Source organism: Bos javanicus, chromosome 18 (assembly GCF_032452875.1).
Source record: "Bos javanicus breed banteng chromosome 18, ARS-OSU_banteng_1.0, whole genome shotgun sequence".
Lineage (NCBI taxonomy): Eukaryota > Metazoa > Chordata > Mammalia > Artiodactyla > Bovidae > Bos > Bos javanicus.
The window spans coordinates 41,188,737-41,210,880 of NC_083885.1; the positions used below are offsets into that span (position 1 = coordinate 41,188,737).

General features: G+C 47.6%; 1 protein-coding gene across 18 annotated transcripts in view; it reads left to right on the top strand.

Moving 5' to 3' along the window:
* The window catches only part of ZNF536 (zinc finger protein 536), a 449,324-nt gene that overhangs the window by 277,197 nt on the left and 149,983 nt on the right, over positions 1-22,144 (top strand). For 16 of the 18 annotated variants that reach the window (XM_061387872.1, XM_061387868.1, XM_061387861.1 and 13 more), the window contains 3 exons: positions 3,091-3,243; positions 11,516-11,569; positions 19,605-21,173. In XM_061387872.1, the coding sequence (XP_061243856.1) occupies positions 3,091-3,243; positions 11,516-11,569; positions 19,605-21,173 (1,776 nt within the window). The remainder of the gene's footprint in view (positions 1-3,090; positions 3,244-11,515; positions 11,570-19,604; positions 21,174-22,144) is intronic. The other 2 variants (XM_061387873.1, XM_061387876.1) reach the window with 1 other exon arrangement.

Genomic DNA, 22,144 nt, shown 5'->3' on the forward strand with positions numbered 1-22,144 from the left:
CTCAGCACACTTAGAGCAAGTGTTTGATCAGAGAGAAGAGAGACTGCAGAGAACGGAATATATAAAAAAACAAAACAAAAGCAGTCCACATGTGGCCTGAAAAAGGGTCACACATGTCTTTTTTATAATGCTGCTTCCCTTCTGTCGTCTCTTTCCTAGAAGGGCTGGGGAAGGACTGGTCTGTCCATAATCAGGACCATGGATGTGTCCTTGGCTGGCTGTGTGGGGCCACAGAGTCTTGCAAAAAGACAGCTGCTAGTGCTTCTGCACCCTGGGGAGAGAAGGAACAAGAGAACAGCCTCATCTTCCCCTCTGAGCCAGCCTCTTGGGTTCTCAGTGGGGCGGGGCCTAGTCTAACACACCTTAACGGTACCCATCCATGTGTAGGCAGGGACTCACACACAGGCCCTGGGAGTGTGCCGCCGGGTGGGCCTTCCTCCACCATCACTGACGGTACTTGGCTTCCAGCCTCTCCGGACACTTCCTGGGACCACCCACAATTCCCCTTCATCCTCACTCAAGTTTGTTTTTCTACTTGGATTAGTCTAAGAGTAAACGCCATAGGCCTTCTGGCCCTCCAAGGGGGGAAAAAAAATTCTGTGTAAAGTGAAAATTAGACTCTTAAATCTGCAAAGAAAGCTGTTTATCTTACAAATTTATTCTTTTTATTGGGCCACACATATCCAAGATAGAAAGATAAAAGGAAAACAGATACAGGCCATCACTTAGAGTGACATATAGTGGGACGCAGCTCATCCTCACCTTCCGTAAAGCCTGTGGGAGCGCATGGTGGTGGCTTTATCTGTCTATTTATCTATAGCATGCCCTGGGCCAGGGCTCACCAAAAGCTGCAGTGGAAATGCATTCCCCACACTCTCTATTCTCCTCTGTTGGACTGTTCCCCAGAGGCTCCGATGGCGGAGGGTCTAGGGGAGGTGCTGGACTGCTGATAGTGGGACACGGGGAAGGGCAGGGATGCAGCGTCAAAAGCCCACACCTGCCTCCTCCTGTCCTGAAGTCAGCACTTAGTTTTGTTCATCATTCAAATGACAGCTCGTGACATCCTAACTTAAATAGGATATCTTAACCCCATTGCGGGAGCAGTTGGGCAGAAATTTAATCAGGCTCATTGTTATTTTAAGCTGACCTCATGATCATACAAAAGATAAACTGAGTTACGCTGGGAGGGCAACTGCAACAGGTTTGGTGTTGGGGTGGCTGTGGGGGTACAGCGAGATGGTAAGAGTTGGCCCACCAGTTGTTTATACCTAGGATGTGGTTGGCTTGGAATGGGCATCTGGTGTCTGGCCATTTTCCTCCTGGACTGTTGGCACACTGGTTCTTTTAACACAGCGGTGGCGGCAGTGCTCGTGGATGTGACCTGTGGACGTGGGGCTGCCTGCTATGAATGCATGTGGGGCGTTTGTCTGCTGTGATCTTGAGAGCCCCCTTTGTGCCTGCTTGGCCTTATCCGTAGCCATCTCTGGAAGTCTTTCCACAGTCTTGTGGACAAACCACAAAGCTAGTGGTAGGTCAGGTGGGCTCTAGATGTGGATGAACAGAGCCCTCCTACCCACGTAACATTTTGAGGAGAAAAAGAGCTGGGCAATTAGACCCTTTGAACAACTCTTTTCCAAGGGTGGTTAGAAGAGTTGGGGAGAATAGGAGTCAAAGCGAGCCTTCCAGGAAACTTTCCAGGGCGGCACACAGTCCGAATGCACAGAGGATGCTTGAAGCCAAAGCGTTCTACGGTTGTTCCGAGCAAACATCCAGATTAAAATTAAGTGCGATTGCCTTCACCTTGTTCATGGCCTGTAAGTCTGTCCCTTTTGGCTGTGAGCAGAGAACACCAGGAACGGATGTTGAAGAATAAAAGCAATTTGCATTTTCCATTGCTTGGAAGGTACAAATCTTGTTTATTTTGCTCTCTGCGGAACTCGCAGGTCTGCTTATTATCCCAGAAAGTGCCCTTGTTCTCATAGTGAATCTACCGCGAGGCCTGGAGGGTGGGCCAGAAGCTGCGGCCAGGACCCTGCCAGCCTTGGGGGCTTGGGTTCTGTGCCAGGCAGTGGCCTCCAGCCCTGTGGGGAGGCCAGAGGAGAAGGCTTGCGTGCCTCCCCTTCTTGAGGCAAGATTCCCAGCTCCTACCCCGTTCCCCTGATGTCGCCTCCTTGGCAATGTGATGTCAGGCCTCGGGTGTTGCAATAACATATCCTCCAACCACTAGATATTTTCACAGTTTTATTTACTATTATGTCCCATCATTTCTGTGCAGAAGGCAGCCGTATGTAAATTTTATTCCGTTTTCTAATGGTTTGGGTTACATAACAAATAACAGCAGGAAGGAAAATTTGTATTGATACTTTACAGAGGAAGTTCTCAAGTCACTGCACAAAGATTTAACTGTGGTGCTCTAAGTTTATGGGAGTTTTGCAGCTGAGTTTCTGCACATGACTTTGAATATGTCACTATATGTTTATCATGGGCTAATTGTGGAACCACATTTCCATACTTTTTCTTCTCTCTTTCATGAGATTACACCAGCCAGCGATGGAGGCAAGACTCTACAAGGAAGAAATGATCAGTTTGGGATAATTTTCTTTCCTGTCCCAAAATAGCTGTATGTCTGCATGTCTTAGGGACTCAGCCGAAACACATTTTTTTCCATTTGTTGCTTGATATAATGCAAATGTGATTTCGATACTATAGCAAACTCTCCAGCTAGTCCATATTACAAATTAATCAAATTCAACAAACACCAACATTTTTAAACTTTTGCAAAAAAATACTTAATAGGAGCTAAGCAAAAGAAGAAATCAAACCAGCTGCTGACACAGCTGTTTCTTTTCTTGTTTAATTCAGTTCAATATAAAGGTACCATATGCTGCTTAAAATGATGATAGGAAAGATGAAATAATTTAAGAGAATAACAAGAAAATACATGAATTGTCAGCATTCTGTCAGATTTAAAGAATGAAATAGACAGGTGTAGTATTGACATGTTTAACTTTGTGTGGTGTTAGCAGTTTTGGTGCGAACAACTTCTGACATGTGCTGAAGTGATGTGAGAACGTTTCTCCTCCGCTGCAGACATTGGCGAGGAGGCTGGGAGATCGGCCGGCGTCCAGCAGCCCGCACTGCTTCGTGACAGGAGCCTAGGATCAGCCATGAAGGACTGCCCATACTGTGGGAAAACCTTCCGGACATCCCATCACCTAAAGGTCCACCTGAGGATACACACAGGTGAGAACTCTGGGTGCACAGCTCGGAGGAGGTGTCCCAGGCTGCTGTGCTCCTGTCCCAGGTCTAGCCTAGTGGGCCGGCCTGTGCACCACTGTCTGGGTCTGAACTGAGCCTAACGACCTAGTTCTCTGCCCCACACTCACCCTCCTGAATGACACATGGCATGTGGACGTGGGTCTCCCGTGGTCCGGGTTTGGGTGATGGTGCTTTGTCCGAGGCACGGAAACGTTTTGCTTATGGTGTCCTTCTGCTGTACTGAAGTCGCACCTCCTACATCCTCATCTGGACCAGGGATCTTTCAGGTGCAGATGACGAGAACCCAGCTCCAACTGTAAAGATACAGGTCATGCAGGAGGTCTTTGAAGGCAGGCTGGCTTCTGGCCCCTTGGGGTTACGCGCCCACACCTGGGACTTGGACAGATGACGAGGGGAATGGGTAGCTCTCCATTGCTGCTGCTAAGTCACTTCAGTCATGTCCGACTCTGTGTGACCCCATAGACGGCAGCCCAGTAGGCTCCCCCGTCCCTGGGATTCTCCAGGCAAGAACACTGGAGTGGGTTGCCATTTCCTTCTCCAATGCATGAAAGTGAAAAGCGAAAGTGAAGTCGCTCAGTCGTATCTGACTCGTAGCGACCCCATGGTTGGGTCTCCTCAAAAGAAGGATTGAGATGCTCTTACCTGAGCCTCTGGACTGCTGCTGTCATCTCCCATGTGTTGGCAGTGCCTGAGCCCCTCACGGTGAGGGCTTCTCTTGGTTCCTCTGCCTCGAGCCTCGGTCATGGTTCTTGTTCGCTTTTCTGCTAGTTGTTTGCACATTGCCAATACAGAAAAAAAATCTATCTGAGATATGGACACCTCCATTTTCTTTGATTTTTCTCCTGACACATTATCTATTGGAGTATGAGCTGCTTCAGAGGATAGACAAATATGCCATCTATTTTCAAAAATAATTGTGGTCTGTTTCCCAAGGAATCAATAAAGCTCAGGGTTGTGCATATTTAGTGCATACAGGCCTCATGTTCAGCAGGCTGTGGAAGACAGGGAGCCCTCACCTGGACCCTCACCCATGCCCACATGTCTTCCTGCCACCCAGTGTCCTGAGGACAGGTGGTCATGGGCAGTGGGTACGGGCTGCCATCTTTATATGCAGCCTGGGTACACTTGGCATCACCACGGTCCCTCCCTGTCCTGGAGCACTTCTCTCATGGGGTCACCCCAAGGCAAGAGAGGACTCCTAACATGCACTGATGGTGCAGCAGGCTCTCTCAGCCTCTGGGGTCCATGGGATCCGACCATCTTGACCTTCATCACCTCCCTGTGACCCCACTGCCGTCTTCCTGTTCCTCCTGTGCAAGAGGCCTTGCTTCTGCGGCAGGACCTCTGCACCTACTGCCCCCTCCCCCTGGACTGTTCTTCCTCCAAGTGTAACTGGGGGCTTAGCTTCACGTGATCTCTTGAGAGGGGCCATGCCTAACTACCCTGCCTGAAATATCCCTTGTGCCCCTGCATTATTTTTTTCATCGACTTAGCACCTTGTGAAATTATCTTGTTCAGTTCAGTTCATTTCCTTATGTGTTGTTTATCTTCCACCAAGTAGAATGTGAGGGTGGTAATATTCTGCTATAGAATCCCAGGCCTGCAAGAGTACCTTCCAGTGAGCTATAGCTTAGCAGAGGCAGTGCATTTATTTGAGAACTTGAATGACAGACCAAATAAGTGAGTGACCCTTCTCCTTCAGTGCCTGCTCTATGCTGGGTAGCAGGGAGTGGATGAGTGCAGTGGGGAACCTGGACTCTTCCCTAGGAAACTGTGGTCCTTCTAGAAAGACCCCCTGCACACACGAGCTGGTCAGAAGCTACCATGTGGCAGCCACCCTACAGGTGCTAGATGCATGGGTGTGGATGGAGCTCAGGGCCTTTGCACTTCTCTGTAAGACAGGTCACCCGCCGGCTTGTGCCCTCACCTTCAGAGTGGCACCCATGTCCCCTTCTCAGTGGACTCATCCCAGTGAAAGGGCTCAGGACAAGACAGCTTTTGCAACCACACCGATGTCCACCTTCCTCCTCAGGTTGTATCCAGGGTCCCCAGTGTTATGGCTGGGGGACCCACAGACTGCCAGGCTGTGGGAGACAGTCCACCAGGGCATCTACCATCCTGCTGTCTACAGGGGTGTAGAGACCTGACCAGGGAGGTGCTGTGGTTCTGCCCTTTCTCATGATGTAGATACAGGCTCCGGGCCAGGTTTCCCAGGTAGGTGATGGCTCACTGCAGGTGAGACTGGCCCTGCCAGGGTTAGTGTGGGTCAGGAAGGAAAGAGGCGGTGTCTCCCAACCAGGAGCTCTGCCGACCCAGGGGCCCCCACCCACCCTCAGCTGGACTGTGGTTTATGTGGAAATGCCAGAGAATCTTCCTGGTAAGTTAGGACTGAAGCCAGCAGAAAGAAGTCTTGCTGAACCTGAGTAGAAACAAATGGATACTGCTTTTGAAAGTATCAAAGTTTGAGGAAGACTGTATTTGTCCAAACTTCTGCTTCTTTTGCCTCATAAACTTCTGAAGTTTGTGACCAACAGTCTCTGGTGACATTGAGAGAAGTGACATAGGGCCGTGGACAGAGGCATTCTGGAAACTTCCCAGAATAAGGTTGAAAATGAACGAAGTCATGGAAACATCACACCGGCCCTCCTTGGAAGCAGAATTTGCAGGTTTGAAAGGCAGAATGGTAACCAGATAAAGATCAATTTCCTTTTTATCAAAGAACAAAGAAGTTGGAAAATGCTTACAGTTGTGCTTTTGAACAGAAAGTGTTACATGTTATAAATCACCAAAGTAAACAAACATTATGACAATGTAAAAGCGTAGATTATGCAAGTAATTAAAAATCAAAATCAAGTGGTTTGTTAATGAATGAGTTAATAGGGTCCCCAGTTGTGGAGATGTCCTGGGCTGCCTTCCCCTCTCTCTTTGTGGTTTTGTGTTTCCAGATGACATGGTCAGAGGACAGCAGTCTCCAAAATAGAACAGTTGTTTTCCGAAATGCCATCTTTTGAAGTTTTTTTCTAATGAACCCATATAAGCACATTAAAACTCTGATGTGTAATAAATATATTTTAATTGGTCAGGATATGAGGTGGTACATTCTCTGTATCTTTCTGTCCTACCCCATCTCTGTGGGAAGTTTTGATCGTATAACATCAACTGATTAAAAAAAAAAAAAAACACTTTCCTTTTTTAAACTCTGCTACATTAGCTCAATTACTGCTCTTCTTCTCCAACACCTGTCTATTAGAGAGGTTCTGAGCAGATGCACCAGTCAGGTTGCTCTGAACACCTGGGGGCTGGGCAGAACCTGCTGCTGCTAAGTCGCTTCAGTTGTGTTCGACTCTGTGCGACCCCATAGATGGCAGCCCACTAGGCTCCCCCGTCCCTGGGATTCTCCAGGCAAGAACACTGGAGTGGGTTGCCATTTCCTTCTCCAATACATGAAAGCGAAAAGTGAAAGTGAAGTCGCTCAGTCGTGTCTGACTCTTTGCGACCCCATGGACTGCAGCCCACCAGGCTCCTCCGCCCATGGGACCTTCTAGGCAAGAGTACTGGAGTGGAGTGCCATCACCTTCTCTGAGAGCCTGCAGGGAGCTAGAACATTTCAGCTGCCGCTGAGCTCCAGCCAGATCTATGGGGAACAGAGAGGAGCACCCAGAGGACCCTCAGATCCTCGGCTGCCCCACTCTGGCTACTGCAGGGAAGATGTGGGTTGCTGATTCCACCTAGGGAAGGCGGAACTCCTCTCCTGTGTGAAAGCCTGGCTGATTAGGACCAAATCACTAGACGTGTCTGATTTGTCTACTAGAGCACACTGCTGGTGACTGGAATTCAGAGCCAGACAGTAAAAAGACTGTGTCGGTTAGGGCTCTCCAGGGAAACAGGTGTACACATCTATATACATATATATGTATCTATATATATATATATCTATATAGACACATCTGTGTACATATACATGTATAGACACATCAATCTACATACATATACATTTATATATATACATATACACGTCTATATACATCTATGCAATATATACACATATATACATATATATTTGTGTGTCCATGCATGCTAAGTCACTTCAGTTGTGTCTGACTCTTTACAACCATATGGACTGTAGCCCACTAGGCTCCTCTGTCCATGAGATTCTCCAGGCAAGAATACTGGAGTGGGTTGCCATTTCCTCCCCCAGGGATTGATTGAACCCAGGTCTCTCTCCTGCATTGCAGGCAAATTCTTTACTGTCTGAGCCACCAGGGAAGACCTTTTATATCAGATCATATCAGTCGCTCAGTTGTGTCCAACTCTTTGCGACCCCATGAATCGCGGCACGCCAGGCCTCCCTATCCATCACCAACTCCCGGAGTTCACTCAGACTCACGTCCATCGAGTCAGTGATGCCATCCAGCCATCTCATCCTCTGTCGTCCCCTTCTCCTCCTGCCCCCAATCGCTCCCAGCATCAGGGTCTTTTCCAATGAATCAACTCTTCGCATGAGGTGGCCAAAGTACTGGAGTTTCAGCTTTAGCATCATTCCCTCCAAAGAAATCCTAGGGCTGATCTTCTTCAGAATGGACTGGTTGGATCTCCTTGCAGTCCAAGGGACTCTCAAGAGTCTTTTCCAACACCACAGTTCAAAAGCATCAATTCTTTGGTGCTCAGCCTTCTTCACAGTCCAACTCTCACATCCATACACGACCACAGGAAAAACCATAGCCTTGACTAGATGAACCTTTGTTGGCAAAGTAACGTCTCTGCTTTTGAATATGCTATCTAGGTTGGCCATAACTTTCCTTCCAAGGAGTAAGCGTCTTTTAATTTCATGGCTGCAGTCACCATCTGTAGTGATTTTGGAGCCCAGAAAAATAAAGTCTGACACTGTTTCCACTGTTTCCCCATCTATTTCCCATGAAGTGGTGGGACCGGATGCCATGATCTTCGTTTTCTGAATGTTGAGCTTTAAGCCAACTTTTTCACTCTCCACTTTCACTTATATATATATATATATATATATATATATAGAGAGAGAGAGAGAGAGAGAGAGAGAGAGAGAGGGCAGGAGGAGAAGGGGGTGACAGAGGATGAGATGGTTGGTTGGCATCAGCGACTCAATGAACATGAGTTTGAACAAATTCTGGGACATAATGAAGGACGGAGAAGCCTGGCATGTTGCAGTCTATGTGACTGCAAAGAGTCAGATATGTCTTAGCAACTGAACAACAATAAATACGTATGTATATACACACATCAGTATACATAAGTTTGCATGCTAAGTGTGCATGCTATGTCGCTTCAGTCATGTCCACTCTTTTCTACTCTTAAGGACTGTAGCCCTCCAGGCTCCTCTGTCCATGGGGATTCTCCAGGCAAGAATACTGGAGTGGGTTGCTGTGCCCTCCTCCAGGAGATCTTCCTGACCTAGGGATTGAACCTGCATCTCCTCTGACTCCTGCACTGGAGGCAGAGTCTTTACCGCTGAGCCACTGGAGAAGCCCTATATACATATATACACATCAATATACATATACACACCTATCTATATATATCTGAAAGTGAAAGTCGCTCAGTCGTGTCTGACTCTTTGCGACCCCATGGACTAAACAGTCCATGGAATTCTCCAGGCCAGAATACTGGAATGGGTAGTCTTTGCCTTTTCCAGGGGATCTTCCTAACCCAGGGATCGAACCCAGGTCTCCCACATTGAGGGTGGATTCTTTACCAGCTGAGCCACAAGGGAAACCCTTATATATATGTATGTATGTATATATATATGTCTATATACCTATACCTAATAGACTCTTGAGAGTCCCTTGGACTGCAAGGAGGTCCAACCAGTCCATTCTGAAGGAGATCAGCCCTGGGTGTTCTTTGGAAGGAATAATGCTAAAGCTGAAACTCCAGTACTTTGGCCACCTCATGCGAAGAGTTGACTCATTGGAAAAGACTCTGATGCTGGGAGGGATTGGGGGCAGGGGAGAAGGGGATGACAGAAGATGAGACGGCTGGATGGCATCACCGACTTGATGGACGTGAGTTTGAGTGAACTCCGGGAGTTGGTGATGGACAGGGAGGCCTGGCGTGCTGCAATTCATGGGGTCGCAAAGAGTCAGACACGACTGAGGGACTGAACTGAACTGAATATATATATACAGAGAAAGAGAGAGGTCTTTATTATAAGGAATTGGCTCACTTGATTATATACATACATACATCAATATACATATACATATATATCTATATATATACACACACATATATACATCTGTATACCTAATATGTATATATATAGAGAGAGAGGTCTTTGTTATAAAGAATTGGCTCAATTGATTATATACATAATATACACATCAATATGCATATACACACATATCTATATATATGTATATAATCACATCTATATACATTATATATAGAGAGAGAGAGAAAGAGAGAGATCTTTATTATAAGGAATTGGCTCCCTTGATTATGGAGGCTGATTAAGGGTCCAGTGTGTCTGTTTTGTGCAGGAGATTGGCAGGTACTGATCAGTTCCTGAAAGGCTGGAGGGGTCTGCATTCCCCACAAGCCCCAGAAGGATATAACACCCCATGACCTGCAGCCAACAGCTGGAGGCCCAGGACAGGGGATGGTGTAAATTCCCATCTGAATCCAAAGGCCTGGAAAGCAAGAGGGCTGATGTTTAAGTCCTAGTCTGAGATGGAGTCCCAAGACAGGAGAAGACTAGCCTCCCAGCTCAAAGAGAGAGCTCCCTGTTCAGATTTGTTCTATTCAAGACTTCAGCAGATTGGGTAAGGCGCCCCCCCACCCCCGCCCCCACACTGGGGAAGGCAATCTTCTTTCTCAGTCTACACTTCAAATGTTAATCTCGTCCAGAATACCCTCACAGGCACATCCAGAATAGTGTTTGACCAAACATTTGGGCAACCTGTGGCCCTATCGAGTTGACGCATAAAAGTAACCATTGCAGAGATGCATCAGCAAACACTTAGTCATCCGTGTAGCAGGAGGCAGGGAGGCCCCCAGGTTGCCCTTGACTGAGGCCAGCCTGTCATTTCATTAACAGCTGCCTCCAAAAGCACTCCATCCATTTCCTCACTTCCCCTTCCTCCAGGGAGCACCTTGGGGATACACTGAGGGGTCCAGTGTGTCTGTTTTGTGCAGGAGATTGGCAGGTACTGATCAGTTCCTGAAAGGCTGGAGGGGTTGCGTTCCCCACAAGCCCCAGAAGGATAGAACACCCCATGTGTTGGCCCACCTGTGTGTTGGGTGTCCAAGGTGATGCCTGCTGTCTCAGGAATGACCAGTACAGAGAAATGTGCTAAGCAACCTCACTCATGAAAACTTGGAGGCACTAAAGTTCAGAGACTAATTAAAAATAAATCTCATTAGTTTTTGTCCCCTCTCAAAGTATGCACGTGGTTTATTAATCTGGTTTTGATTTGCTGCATGTGCGGCTCTGGCCCAGAGTCGGGAACCTCTTTACGGGACTAGATTTGCACAGGGAAGCCAGCAGTGGTTCTCTGGGGATCTCAGGGTGGGCTAAGGGGCATGCCCAGCACTGCCCAGCCTTCTGGGTGCTTCCTCCATGATGCGGCGGCTGGGTGCTGGCTGGGCGGGACGCACAGGGTGCCCTCCTTGGGTCTCACCTGCATTCTTGGCACCAGGCATGAGTGTCCGTTGCCTGATGGGTCTGAAGGAAACGGTGGGGTGAGAAGTGGGTGAGAGGGGGCGAGAGCCCCCCCTGGGGGAGAGGCAGACCCTGGGGGTTTTCTTGCTTCATGACTGAGGCTGTCTACACAGCATGACAGCAACCGACTGCCGCAGAAAAATTCAGCCAACGAGGGTAATCCAACGACGACAGGGGTAGTCACTGTCCTCATCACTTTCTGTGCACTCCTATGAACAGACACTGTGCTAAGTGGGGCTCACTGCTCATGGATTATTGTTATTCACCCCTTAATCCTCACAGCACCTTGGAGACCAGGTTCCACCCCTCCCATCCCACCCCGACGTCTCCTCCCCTCCTCATCCCCCTTGCAAGGGAGGGAGCTGAGCCTCAGAGACGTGAGGTTACCCACTCGGAGTTGCCCAGCATTGACTACAGACCGTAATTCAGACCTGCCTCGTTTAGAATCCCATTCTTTTAACCACTGTGCTGTACTGCTATTTTTACTGTTCTGGGTGAACTTTTGGCTTGTTTTAGGGAATTAATGCAACATTTCTTTGACAGCGTGTGTCCACACCATAACCAGCGGGAGGAAAGGAGGTGACTTGTACCCACAAGGTGTGTTGACGCAGCCTTTCGGCGATTTAAAAGGGAAGTACTATGCACCCTGGCTCCTCCCCTCCCCTAACTCAGCCTGGCCTGAGGCCCCCTTGACCCGGCTTGCCTCCGTTTACCCTTCGCACAAGGAGCTTAGGGAGGTGGTGAGGCATGGCCACAGGGGCTGGTGGAGGCGCCCTGGTCCCAGCGTGGAAGGTGGGGTGGAGTAGATGCTGACCTCATGGAGAAGATAAACTCCCACTGCCTTTCTGGAAATTGCCTTTCAACTAAGCACCGACTGGTATGCAGATGTGGGTGGGATGAAAGTTCAGCCACCTAAGCCAGGCGCCTTACACCTGATGTGCACACACAGCGCTTACCTTTGATGCGTCTGTATTTCCTGGTCTAGGCCAGGTAACCAGGCTGTTTTAACATTTATAAAAGCACTTTGAATAAATGTTCAAGAAAAAGGATTGGTTAAAATGGGCGCGCTTCCCATTTCCTTTTCTAAAAGGAGAGTGTGACTTGTTGTTCTTCGAGGGGGACAGCCACCTGCGTAATGATGAAAAAACAAAAGACCCGCTTGCCCAAAAGGACATGATTCCGTTTTTTCTTTTTGTTTTGAATTAAAATTCCATCGTTTCTCTAAGATGAACTAAAAGCCCATTTTCTTCCTCCACAGTCCCCCATCCTTGCTTTTCTTGCCTTAATGACATCCCAAACTTTTGTTGAAAATAATTGATTGAATTTAAATTTCCTTAAAAGTTTAAGAGGTAATGTTACAGTATAAATTTCCTACCAAACACTAAGTAGGGAAATATCCATTAGTGAAATTAACTACAGTTTCTAGGTAGCTAACAATGTGCCGTATACAGTAGGGCATGGCTAATGAACACTGCAGTGGGTGATATTTCATTATACAAATTAATGCTCACATTTTAATGGGAAAGTCACATAATGAATCTCGGCTTCAGTGACAGCAATTAGAGACACAGATTGTCCCCTTCTGGACAAGGCACTGTTTAGCAATAAGCAGCTGTGTGAAAAGTCTTCAGGTTTACAACATATATATGCTTTGGGGGAATTAGTGTACAATTTATATTAATGTACTGAAGCTTCGCTGCAAAGGCACCACCATATTTATCTCTCCTGGTATTAACTAAGTAAAGATATGTAGAAAGACTAAATAAATATCAAATAGAGGATGCAAATACGGAAAAATATTCGGTTACCCAACTTAAAAGCAAAGACACTTTTGGGGTTTAACACACACACACAAAAGTTAGAAACACGAAGCCCTTCTTAAAAGCTTGATAAAGGGATTTCCAAAGAGAATAAAATGAATCCCCCTGTCATCTTTGGAAAAGTGCTATAGGGAACTTGCTCTGAACAGTTCCAGAATAACTCCCCAGAACAGTGAAGTTTCCTCGAATATCAAGTGCAAAGTGAGGCTCAGAATGATGAAAGACATGACCATGTAAAAATAGGTACAGTGAACTAATTAAACCACTGGTCGTATATTTCTTAAAATTTATGATACAACGACTTGGAGATGTTATCAATGATATTCCAAAATTGAATATACATCTTATGCCATGTGTCAGTGGGTAGCTGGTTTAATGTAAGATGGTTCCAATAATCTCACTAGTCCATGAAATGATGAACTGGTGATTTTTAAATTTATTATGCCTTTTCTAGCAAAACTTTCTTTTCTGGCAATGCATTGTTTGGGACTACATCCTATTCCTTTAACATATTGTGAGAAGTTTCCCCACAGAAAGGCACCCCCTCTGTCTATCCTGCTTTCCTCAGTGGGTGAAGGGCTCAACACTCATCGTGCTTTTCCCAGACACAAGTTTCATAGACCAGATGCAGTCTGCAGAGTAGGGTCCTTGGCTTGAAAAAGTGTTTAAGTGCATGCCATTATTTAATAACTGGGATATTGCATGTAGAAATCTGGAGGTGAGACATTCCTTAGACAGTCAGAGGTCCTAGTATTCTCTGCTGATGGCATTGGGTGACAGCTCCCCTCCAGGAGAGAGGGGTGGCCCCCACCTCGCTTTTTCACATATCATCTTTTGGGTTCTGAAAGCATCTGTGTGTGGCTCCTTCAACAAGCAGATGCAAAGATATTGAATCCAAACATCATGGAGGTGACCAGAGGGCTCATGTTGCCCTGGAGGCCTAGGGCGAGTTGTCTGATCCCCCGAGTAGATTTGGACTCATTATGGGCCTAAGTGGACAATCATTCAAGTGGACAGAGCTGCTGGCAGGGTCTGAGGTTGCCTGGGCCACAGGGCTGCACAGAACGCCTTTCCAAGCCTCGCACAGAGCCCGGCCCGTAGAAGAGGGCTGGGTGGCCCACTGACCCGCCCCTTGGCAGAAGCCTGGGGCTTTGTCCAAGCCAGCCTAGTGCAGGCCAGACGGGGTGACGCTGACTAAGGAGTGGCTCCCGGCATGGGACTCGGCATTTTTCTGTCAAGCAAGCTGCAGAGTGGACCTTGACTGCACCTCAGAGCGCTGAATGTGCTGATGGTTTCTCCCACACAGTCCAGGCCACTGTTGTGAGACGTTTGCCTCCCGAGCATACCAAAATGTGCCCTCAGGGAGGCTGGGCAACAGCTGGGATGTTTGCAGTAGAAACAAATCCCTGGCGCGACCAGGATTCCCCAGGGGATATGCTCACCCCCCCCCCTACCCTGGTCTGCTGGCCAGAAACGCACCCAGCCGGGGCTGGCAGTGGTCTCAGAAGCATTTCCTTGTCCCCTTTGTGATGATGAAGCCCAGGAGAGCCAAGGAAAGGCTTCAAGGCAGAGGGCAATAGTGGTTATTACACATTAGGGATTATAAAGAAAGTAAAACTGGGTTTGTGTTCATTTTTGAAGCAAGATATCTAGTTTGTGGGTTTATCCCATGGAACTCACTTTGGAGCATTTATCTGGGGGACTGGGTGGGGGGGCATTCACCTAAACAAAGCCCCTCAGGAACTTGGAGGTGAAGCCACACGGAGAAGCCCACCGCTGAGGGCTCTTCCAGGATGTGCTCAGGGGAAGTGCACGAGGGCTTTCTAGAACCTCTGCAGTCGAAATAGCCCTTGAGGACTCTATTAAGTGGCCCTGAATTTACCAGGGCCTGGTCAGTCCTGGGTGTTCTTTGGAAGGAGTGATGCTAAAGCTGAAACTCCAGTACTTTGGCCACCTCATGCGAAGAGTTGACTCATTGGAAAAGACTCTGATGCTGGGAGGGATTAGGGGCAGGAGGAGAAGGGGACGACAGAGGATGAGATGGCTGGATGGCATCACTGACTCGATGGACGTGAGTTTGAGTGAACTCCGGGAGTTGGTGGTGGACAGGAAGGCCTGGCGTGCTGCGATTCATGGGGTCACAAAGAGTTGGACATGACTGAGCGACTGAACTGAACTGAACTGGACCCTTGGAGACTCAAGTACTAGGAACGAACTATCCTTGTGTCTCAACTGTGGTCTTTCTCCCCTGAAACAGTGGAGGTCGAAGCCTACTTGGAAAAAGAGCAGTGGGTCAAGTGAAGAGATCCTCTCCTACATTGTGTGACGTGTGTGTGTGTGTGTGATTTGTGGTATGTATGTGATGTCTTTGTGTATGTGTGTGTGTGTGCGGTGTGTGTGTGGTATCTGTGTGTGTGAATGTGTGTGTTGCATGTGTATGATACATATATAGTATCTGTGTGTGTAGTTGTGTGGTGTGTGTGTAGGGGGTTTGTGTGGCATCTGTATGTGTGTGTGTGGTGTGTGATGTGATGTGCGGTATATGTGTGGTGTCTGTGTGTGTGTAGTTGTGTGGTGTGTGTATTCTGTCTCTGTGTATATGTGTGTGTGGAGTGTGTGTGGTATGTGCATGGTGTCTGTGTGTGTGTGAATGTGTGTATGTGATATATATGTAGTGTCTCTGTGTGTGTGGTTTTGTGCTATGTGTGTGGTGTCTGTGTGATGTGTGGTGTGTGTAGTGTGGTATATGTAATGTGGTGTGTGTGATGTGATGTGTGGGGTGTATATGGTATCTGTGTGTGTGTGTTCTGAGTTGTGTGTGTGGTATGTGTGGTGTGATGTGTGCTATGTGTGTGTGGTGTTTGTAATGTGATGCGTGGGTTGTGTGGTGTGTGTGTGTGTGTGTGATGTGTGTGTGGGGGATTGTGTGGTATCTATATGTGTGTGTGCTATGTGGTATGTATGTGTGATGTGATGTGTGGTATGTGTGGGGTGTGTGTGTGGTGTGTAATATGTTGTGTGGGTTGTGTGTGGTGTGTGTGTGATATGTGTGTGTTGGAGATTGTGTGGTATCTGTATGTGTGTGTGCTGTGCGGTATGTATGTGTGATGTGATGTGTGGTGTGTGTGTGGTGTGGTGTGTGTAATGTGATATGTGGGGTGTATATGGTATCTGTGTGTGTGTGTATGTGTGTGCTGAGTTGTGTGTGTGTGTGGTGTTTGTAATGTGATGTGTGGGTTGTGTGTGGTATGTATGTGTGATGTGATGTGTGGTATGTGTGGTATCTGTATGTGTGTGTGCTGTGTGGTATGTATGTGTGATGTGTGGTGTGTGTGTATGTGTGGTGTGTGGTATGTGTACAGTGTCTGTGGGGTGTGTGTGTGTGGTGTGTAATATGTTGTGTGGGTTGTGTGTGGTATGTGTGTGTGATGTGTGGTATCTGTACAATGTCTGTGTGTGTGGTGTTTGTAATGTGATGTGTGGGTTGTGTGTGGTATGTATGTGTGACATGATGTATGGTATGTGTGGTGTGTGTGTGCGTGGTGTGTAATGTGTTGTGTGGGTTGTGTGTGGTGTGTGTGTGTGTGTGTGATGTGTGGTGTGTGTGTGTGATGTGTGGTGTGTGTGTGTGTGGTGTGTAATGTGTGGGGTGTGTGTGGTGTGTAATGTGTTGTGTGTGCTGTGTGTGGTGTGTATGTGTGGGGGTGTGTGTAATGTGTGGGTTGTGTGTGGTGTGTGTGTGATGTGTGGCATGTGTACAGTGTCTGTGTGTGAATGTGGTGTGTGTGTGTACTGTGTGTGGTGTGCCTCCCACTCTAATCGCTCTGCTGTGTCTCCTCTCCTCCCCTGTGAGAGCAGGGCTCTTATCTTTTTGGTTCTTCACTTAGTCTCCAGCACCAAGTACAGTACTTGGTGGGTAGGGACTTGCTCATTCCATCAGAGACTGTGTGAATGAATCTGTGTGTTTCTGGGTGTGCAGTTGCATACATGTATGGACATTTTTGTCTCGCATCATTCAGGAAACTTGGTTTGGCTCTGGACACGACCTTTAGAATTGACATGATGCCACAGAGAACACGTGCTCCAGCTTGCAACATTACAGGTCAAGGAAGCCAAGGTCCCAAGATGAGAATCCTGTGTCTGTCCCAGACTCTTCAAACGCCTCCTAGGGTCCAGAGGGTCAGATTCGCTCCTCTGCCACTTGGTCCCACAGCATCCACCTAGAAGGGCAGTTCCCAGGGAGGCTCCTTGTAGGGGTTCTCCACCCAGGCTCCATAGAGGGTCACGTGAGGGGGCTTTTGCCCACTTCAGGCCAACCCCAAAGGCCAATCTGCCCCAGGAACTTCTGGAAGTAAAGGTGGAACCAGTTATCAGCACTTTCTAAAGCTCCTCAAGCAGTTCCACTCTGATTTTTCAAAATGTAACATTTACACTGTTGGCATCAGAATCATCAGGGACACCTACGGAACCACCCACTTCTGCCCCCCTCCCCTGAATCCAGGGAAACAGAACTGCTGTGCCTTGGGTCCCGGGACAGGTGTTTTAAACTCCCTTGGGGGTTCTAATTCTCAGTACAGTCTGAGAACCATTGCTCCAGTGAGTGTTTGAAGTGTGTGTCCCTTGGAAATCGACACACATCCCCCAAGCATCCTTGCAGTTGGCCAGGAAAGGCAGCCCCACCCCACCAGGCGTGGAGGGAAGCCCTGCTTTCTCCCTCTGCAGCTCCTGCTGATGGATGCCCATGCATGCTCTGCACACCCTTTGCCAGATGCGCTTAATCGTTTCCAGGTGCATTTTTGAAATGCATCCTGAGTCTCATCCAGTACCTGCAGGCACCTTTGCCAGCTCTCACTGCCGGGCCATCCCCCAGGCCTTACACCAACCCATGGCCCAGGATACGAGTTCTTTATCAGGCTTTCCTGCCACAAGCCCCACAGTCCCCTCCCCCACCCCTGCCCCTCAGCTTCAGGGGCTGCCTCTGCGGCAACTGGCACTGGACTTCTGTGTCAGCCTAGAAGTACCCCATCCACAATGCCCATCCCGCAGAGAGTTCCCTAGTCTCCAGTGAAATGTCACACAGCAGTGGCTGAAGGGAATTGGAGCCTATCATGGGCATTGACTTCAAGAACTGGGAAGTGGTGCCTTAAGCCATTTGTACCTCTGCATCAGAGGGGACTGAGTCTTCCTGTAGATCCATGTCACTGGTCTTGAGAAAGAGAGTCCCAGCTGGGTCCTCTCTGATGTGTCCCGGGGAACCTTCAGCTGCACGTAGGTGGGAAAGAGAAGTACACAGCCACCGTTTGATGAGGCAGGTACAGCTTCTCCAAGGCTAGAGCACACAGTCTGGAGGTGACATGGAGTCCTCTATCAGAACTCGGGCTGGTGGTCCTCTTATTTACAAAATCCATGCATCCTCCCCCGCCCCTAATAAGTATATTACCCCAAAATACCCTGTGCCTGGAGACTGCGAATCTGGCATCGTCTGAGACTAGACATGGTCAAACGTCTCCAGAATACACCATTCACCCTTGACTTGCTGTTGCTTTAGATCACTGTTTTACAACAGAACAGAGGAAGTGGTGGGGAATGTCTGAGTTTCCTTGGAGAAATAATTGTGATTATTGACAGAGTGCTGTTGTAAACAAGGAACTCGGACAGTCCCATTCCTTCCAGAGAGCTTTTTGATTCCAAGGTCCAGAGAAGACCCTGGACTGTGTACCAATTCTTAGAATATATTTAAATTCACATTTGTTTGCCCTCCTCTCTTTTCCTCTCCTACAATGCAAGCAGGTCTCGGTTGTATGTCATGGTATTTTTTTCCATAGTGGAAAGAACAATAGAAGTTGTGTGTTGGATTTAAATAAATATTTAATTCATGAAAATGATCTTATATGTTTTAAAACCGTCTTTAAAGCTATTTTTATTCTCTAGAAAGCGCTTATTATAGGTAAATTACACATTTTACTACCGGAGCATTAGGTTTGCCATTAGTACAAATTTAAGGCACTACAAAGACCAGTAGATAATGTTAATTTCAAATACAGAAACTAAATATATTTTGTGCCTTTTTATTACTCATTTTCTTTTAAGTTTTATTGACTGCTTTTTATCTTAACTATATGTCTTTACATGCTGCAATCATAATGCACTGTAATGGTATTAATATTTTATAGAATCGGTATTTATAGTTCTTTATTTAGAAACAATGAAGTAGGTCTGCAGATATCTGAGCCCGTCTGGAATGGTGCCCTCCAAATAATGATAAATTACTTGTGCAGTATGCCATTTGCTAATTATATCCATGATTTACTGCAGAGCAAGACTTAAATCATTCATTTCAGTCTTGCGTAACAGTGCCATAAAATTTTTAGGTTTAAAAATGGTTTCCATGTGTATAATTTAAACAAATTTTAGAGCTATTGTATACACAAAATATTGCAACCACCCATTTGTTACATACTTTGTCTTTTTAAACTTCTACTTTTAATGATCACTGTGGTTGAAATTATTATGCTTAATTTTCATAATCATAGCTTTTAAATCTACAGCCGTTTTCACATGTTAGATAAAGAAAAAGATAGCTAATTGTGTGTAGATAGTATGTCATTCCTGAATAGTCCCAAATGGTACAAAATCATTAAAAAAGCTTAAGAGTACGAATTATTCTTCTATTAAAAAACAGTTGTTCTCTAACTAATTATTAGTTTGAGCTGCTTTGTTTCCAAGAACAAATGTTGATCCTTCTAGCCTTGTTCAGCACACCAAAATGAAATTAACACTTTTTTTTTTCTCCTTATACCAAAATCTTGCAGGTGAGAAACCCTACAAATGTCCCCACTGTGATTATGCCGGTACCCAGTCAGCTTCCTTAAAATACCACCTCGAACGGCACCACCGGGAGCGGCAGAACGGAGCTGGGCCACTGTCTGGGCAGCCCCCGAGCCAAGACCACAGGGACGAGCTGTCCAACAAAGCCGCTCTGTTTATCAGGCCAGACATCCTGCGGGGCGCCTTCAAGGGTCTCCCCGGAATCGACTTCAGAGGTGGCCCTGCGTCTCAGCAGTGGACGTCAGGAGTGCTCTCATCCGGAGATCACACAGGACAGGCCAGTGGCATGTCTTCTGAGGCTCCTTCAGACACCCTGAAAGGCACTGACCTTCCTTCCAAAAGCACCCACTTCTCCGAAATCGGGAGAGCTTATCAAAGTATCGTGAACAACGGTGTGAATTTCCAAGGGTCCTTGCAGGCGTTCATGGACAGCTTTGTCCTAAGCTCCCTGAAGAAGGAGAAGGACTTGAAGGACAAAGCCCTCTCTGACCCTCCTTCCATGAAGGTCCATGGGGCGGACGGTGGCGAGGAGAAGGTGGGCGGCAAGGTGGCCCCCAGGAAGTCTGAGAAGTCTCAGTACGAGCCCCTGGACTTGTCCGTGCGGCCGGACGCTGCCTCCCTCCCGGGCTCCTCGGTGACTGTGCAAGACAGCATTGCGTGGCACGGCTGCTTGTTTTGTGCTTTCACAACGTCCTCTATGGAGCTGATGGCCCTTCATCTCCAGGCCAACCACCTGGGCAAAGCGAAACGCAAAGATAACACTATCGGGGTGACAGTCAATTGCAAAGACCAAGCCCGGGAGGCCAGTAAAGCGGCCTTGCTGCCCTCGGTACAATCAAACAAAGAGATGGCGCTTTCCACCATGATGGGACCTCTAGACTCGGCTTCCGAGAAGATGGCCCAAGGACAGGTCAAAGAGACCCTGGGGGAGCAGAAGGGCGGCCCATGGCCCAGCCACGTGGACCCCTCGTTCTGTAGCTTCCCATCAGACTTCTACAAGCAGTTCAGTGTTTACCCAGGCCTGCTGGGCTCGGGGGCCGCCAGCTCCTGCCCCAACAGGGAGCCCGACGGGAAGGCCCACTCCGAAGATGACGCCCCGATCCTGATCCCCGAAACCACAAATAAGAACACTACTGATGACCTCTCGGACATCGCCTCCTCGGAGGACATGGACTCCTCCAAGGGAGAAAACAACGAGGAAGAGGATATTGACACAGAGCCGGAGGTGATGAGCAAGCCGCCTGCCCTGAGCAAGGACGGGGGCTGCGACAGCGGGGATGGCCTGCTGCCCACGGGCGCCCCACAGCCTGTCCAGGGACTGGTCTCCCCTCTGCCCCAGGCGTCGGAGAAGCAGTGGCAGAGCCCGGGCCTTCTTCCAGCCCAGGACCCCACGGCGGGCCTGCCCAAGCCGGAGCGGGGGCCCCAGGGCCTGGAGAAGCCGATGAACGTGCTGTCGGTCCTCAGGGCCTATAGCTCTGATGGCTTAGCAGCCTTTAACGGACTTGCAAATAGCACAGCAAATTCTGGATGTATCAAGAGGCCAGACTTGTGTGGTAAGTTTTAGAATCCTCTTCCTTTAGTTCATTTCCCAAAAACATCAGTGCTGATTTGTGTATTTTTTTTAAATGGGGTAAATTTATCCATGAGCAGATTCTGAACTACACATAAAATACCCCCAACTATGCGGTATACGCAATGCAGACAATCATGAGAGTCAAATTCATTTAGAAAGTGTTGGGCCTCGTACTTTGGTGTTTCAATTTGCATTATTGTGATCGGAAATGCCTGTACTGAAGGCGTGGAGAAGGGGGCGGGGTCTCACCGCATGAACTACTCCTCTGTTTTTTAATCCATAACTTGAGGGGGACAGGAAAAACTTAAAAAACAAAAAGAAAAAGAGACCTGGGAACTTGCAAACTTTTCAGTCTTTTCAACTTACGCATAAGATGCCTAAAGACAATTCCTTACTGCTTTGCTAAGCCAAATCTGCTTTCTGAAACTTTTCTTTATAATGACTTAGAGGATACTAAAATCATATCACACTAACCACAATGTAGAAATAAAGTGACCCGCTCTCCAAATAGGGAGATGGTTGTGGGGTATTTGTGATTCATCTTCAGACATATCAAATGGCAGTTACTGTGACTTTGGCCTTCTATTATTGCCTTCTGTCTGTCTGTCTCTTCACCCGTCTGTCTGTTGTTCTAACAAGAAGTGTACATTATGAAGTCCCTGGTTAGCAGTGTTGTGATCCTGTCTGTCTTGGATTTATGCCTGCCTGATCTTGTTAGCAAATTGGCAATTCTTTACTTCCTTAAAGAATATGTTTACTCCAAAGTAATTCCAGATCTTAAAAAGTAATGCTAGATTTGAAGCCTAGAACTGCATCAAATGAATGTCGGTGTGGGCAGGGAGGATCAAAGTCATTCTCTTGGCACCCAGATATTCTTATTTGAAAGTCTTTCTCCAAACTGAAGCTCAGTGTGTTATTTCCAGCCCCAAATTTCCCCACTAGAGACAAATG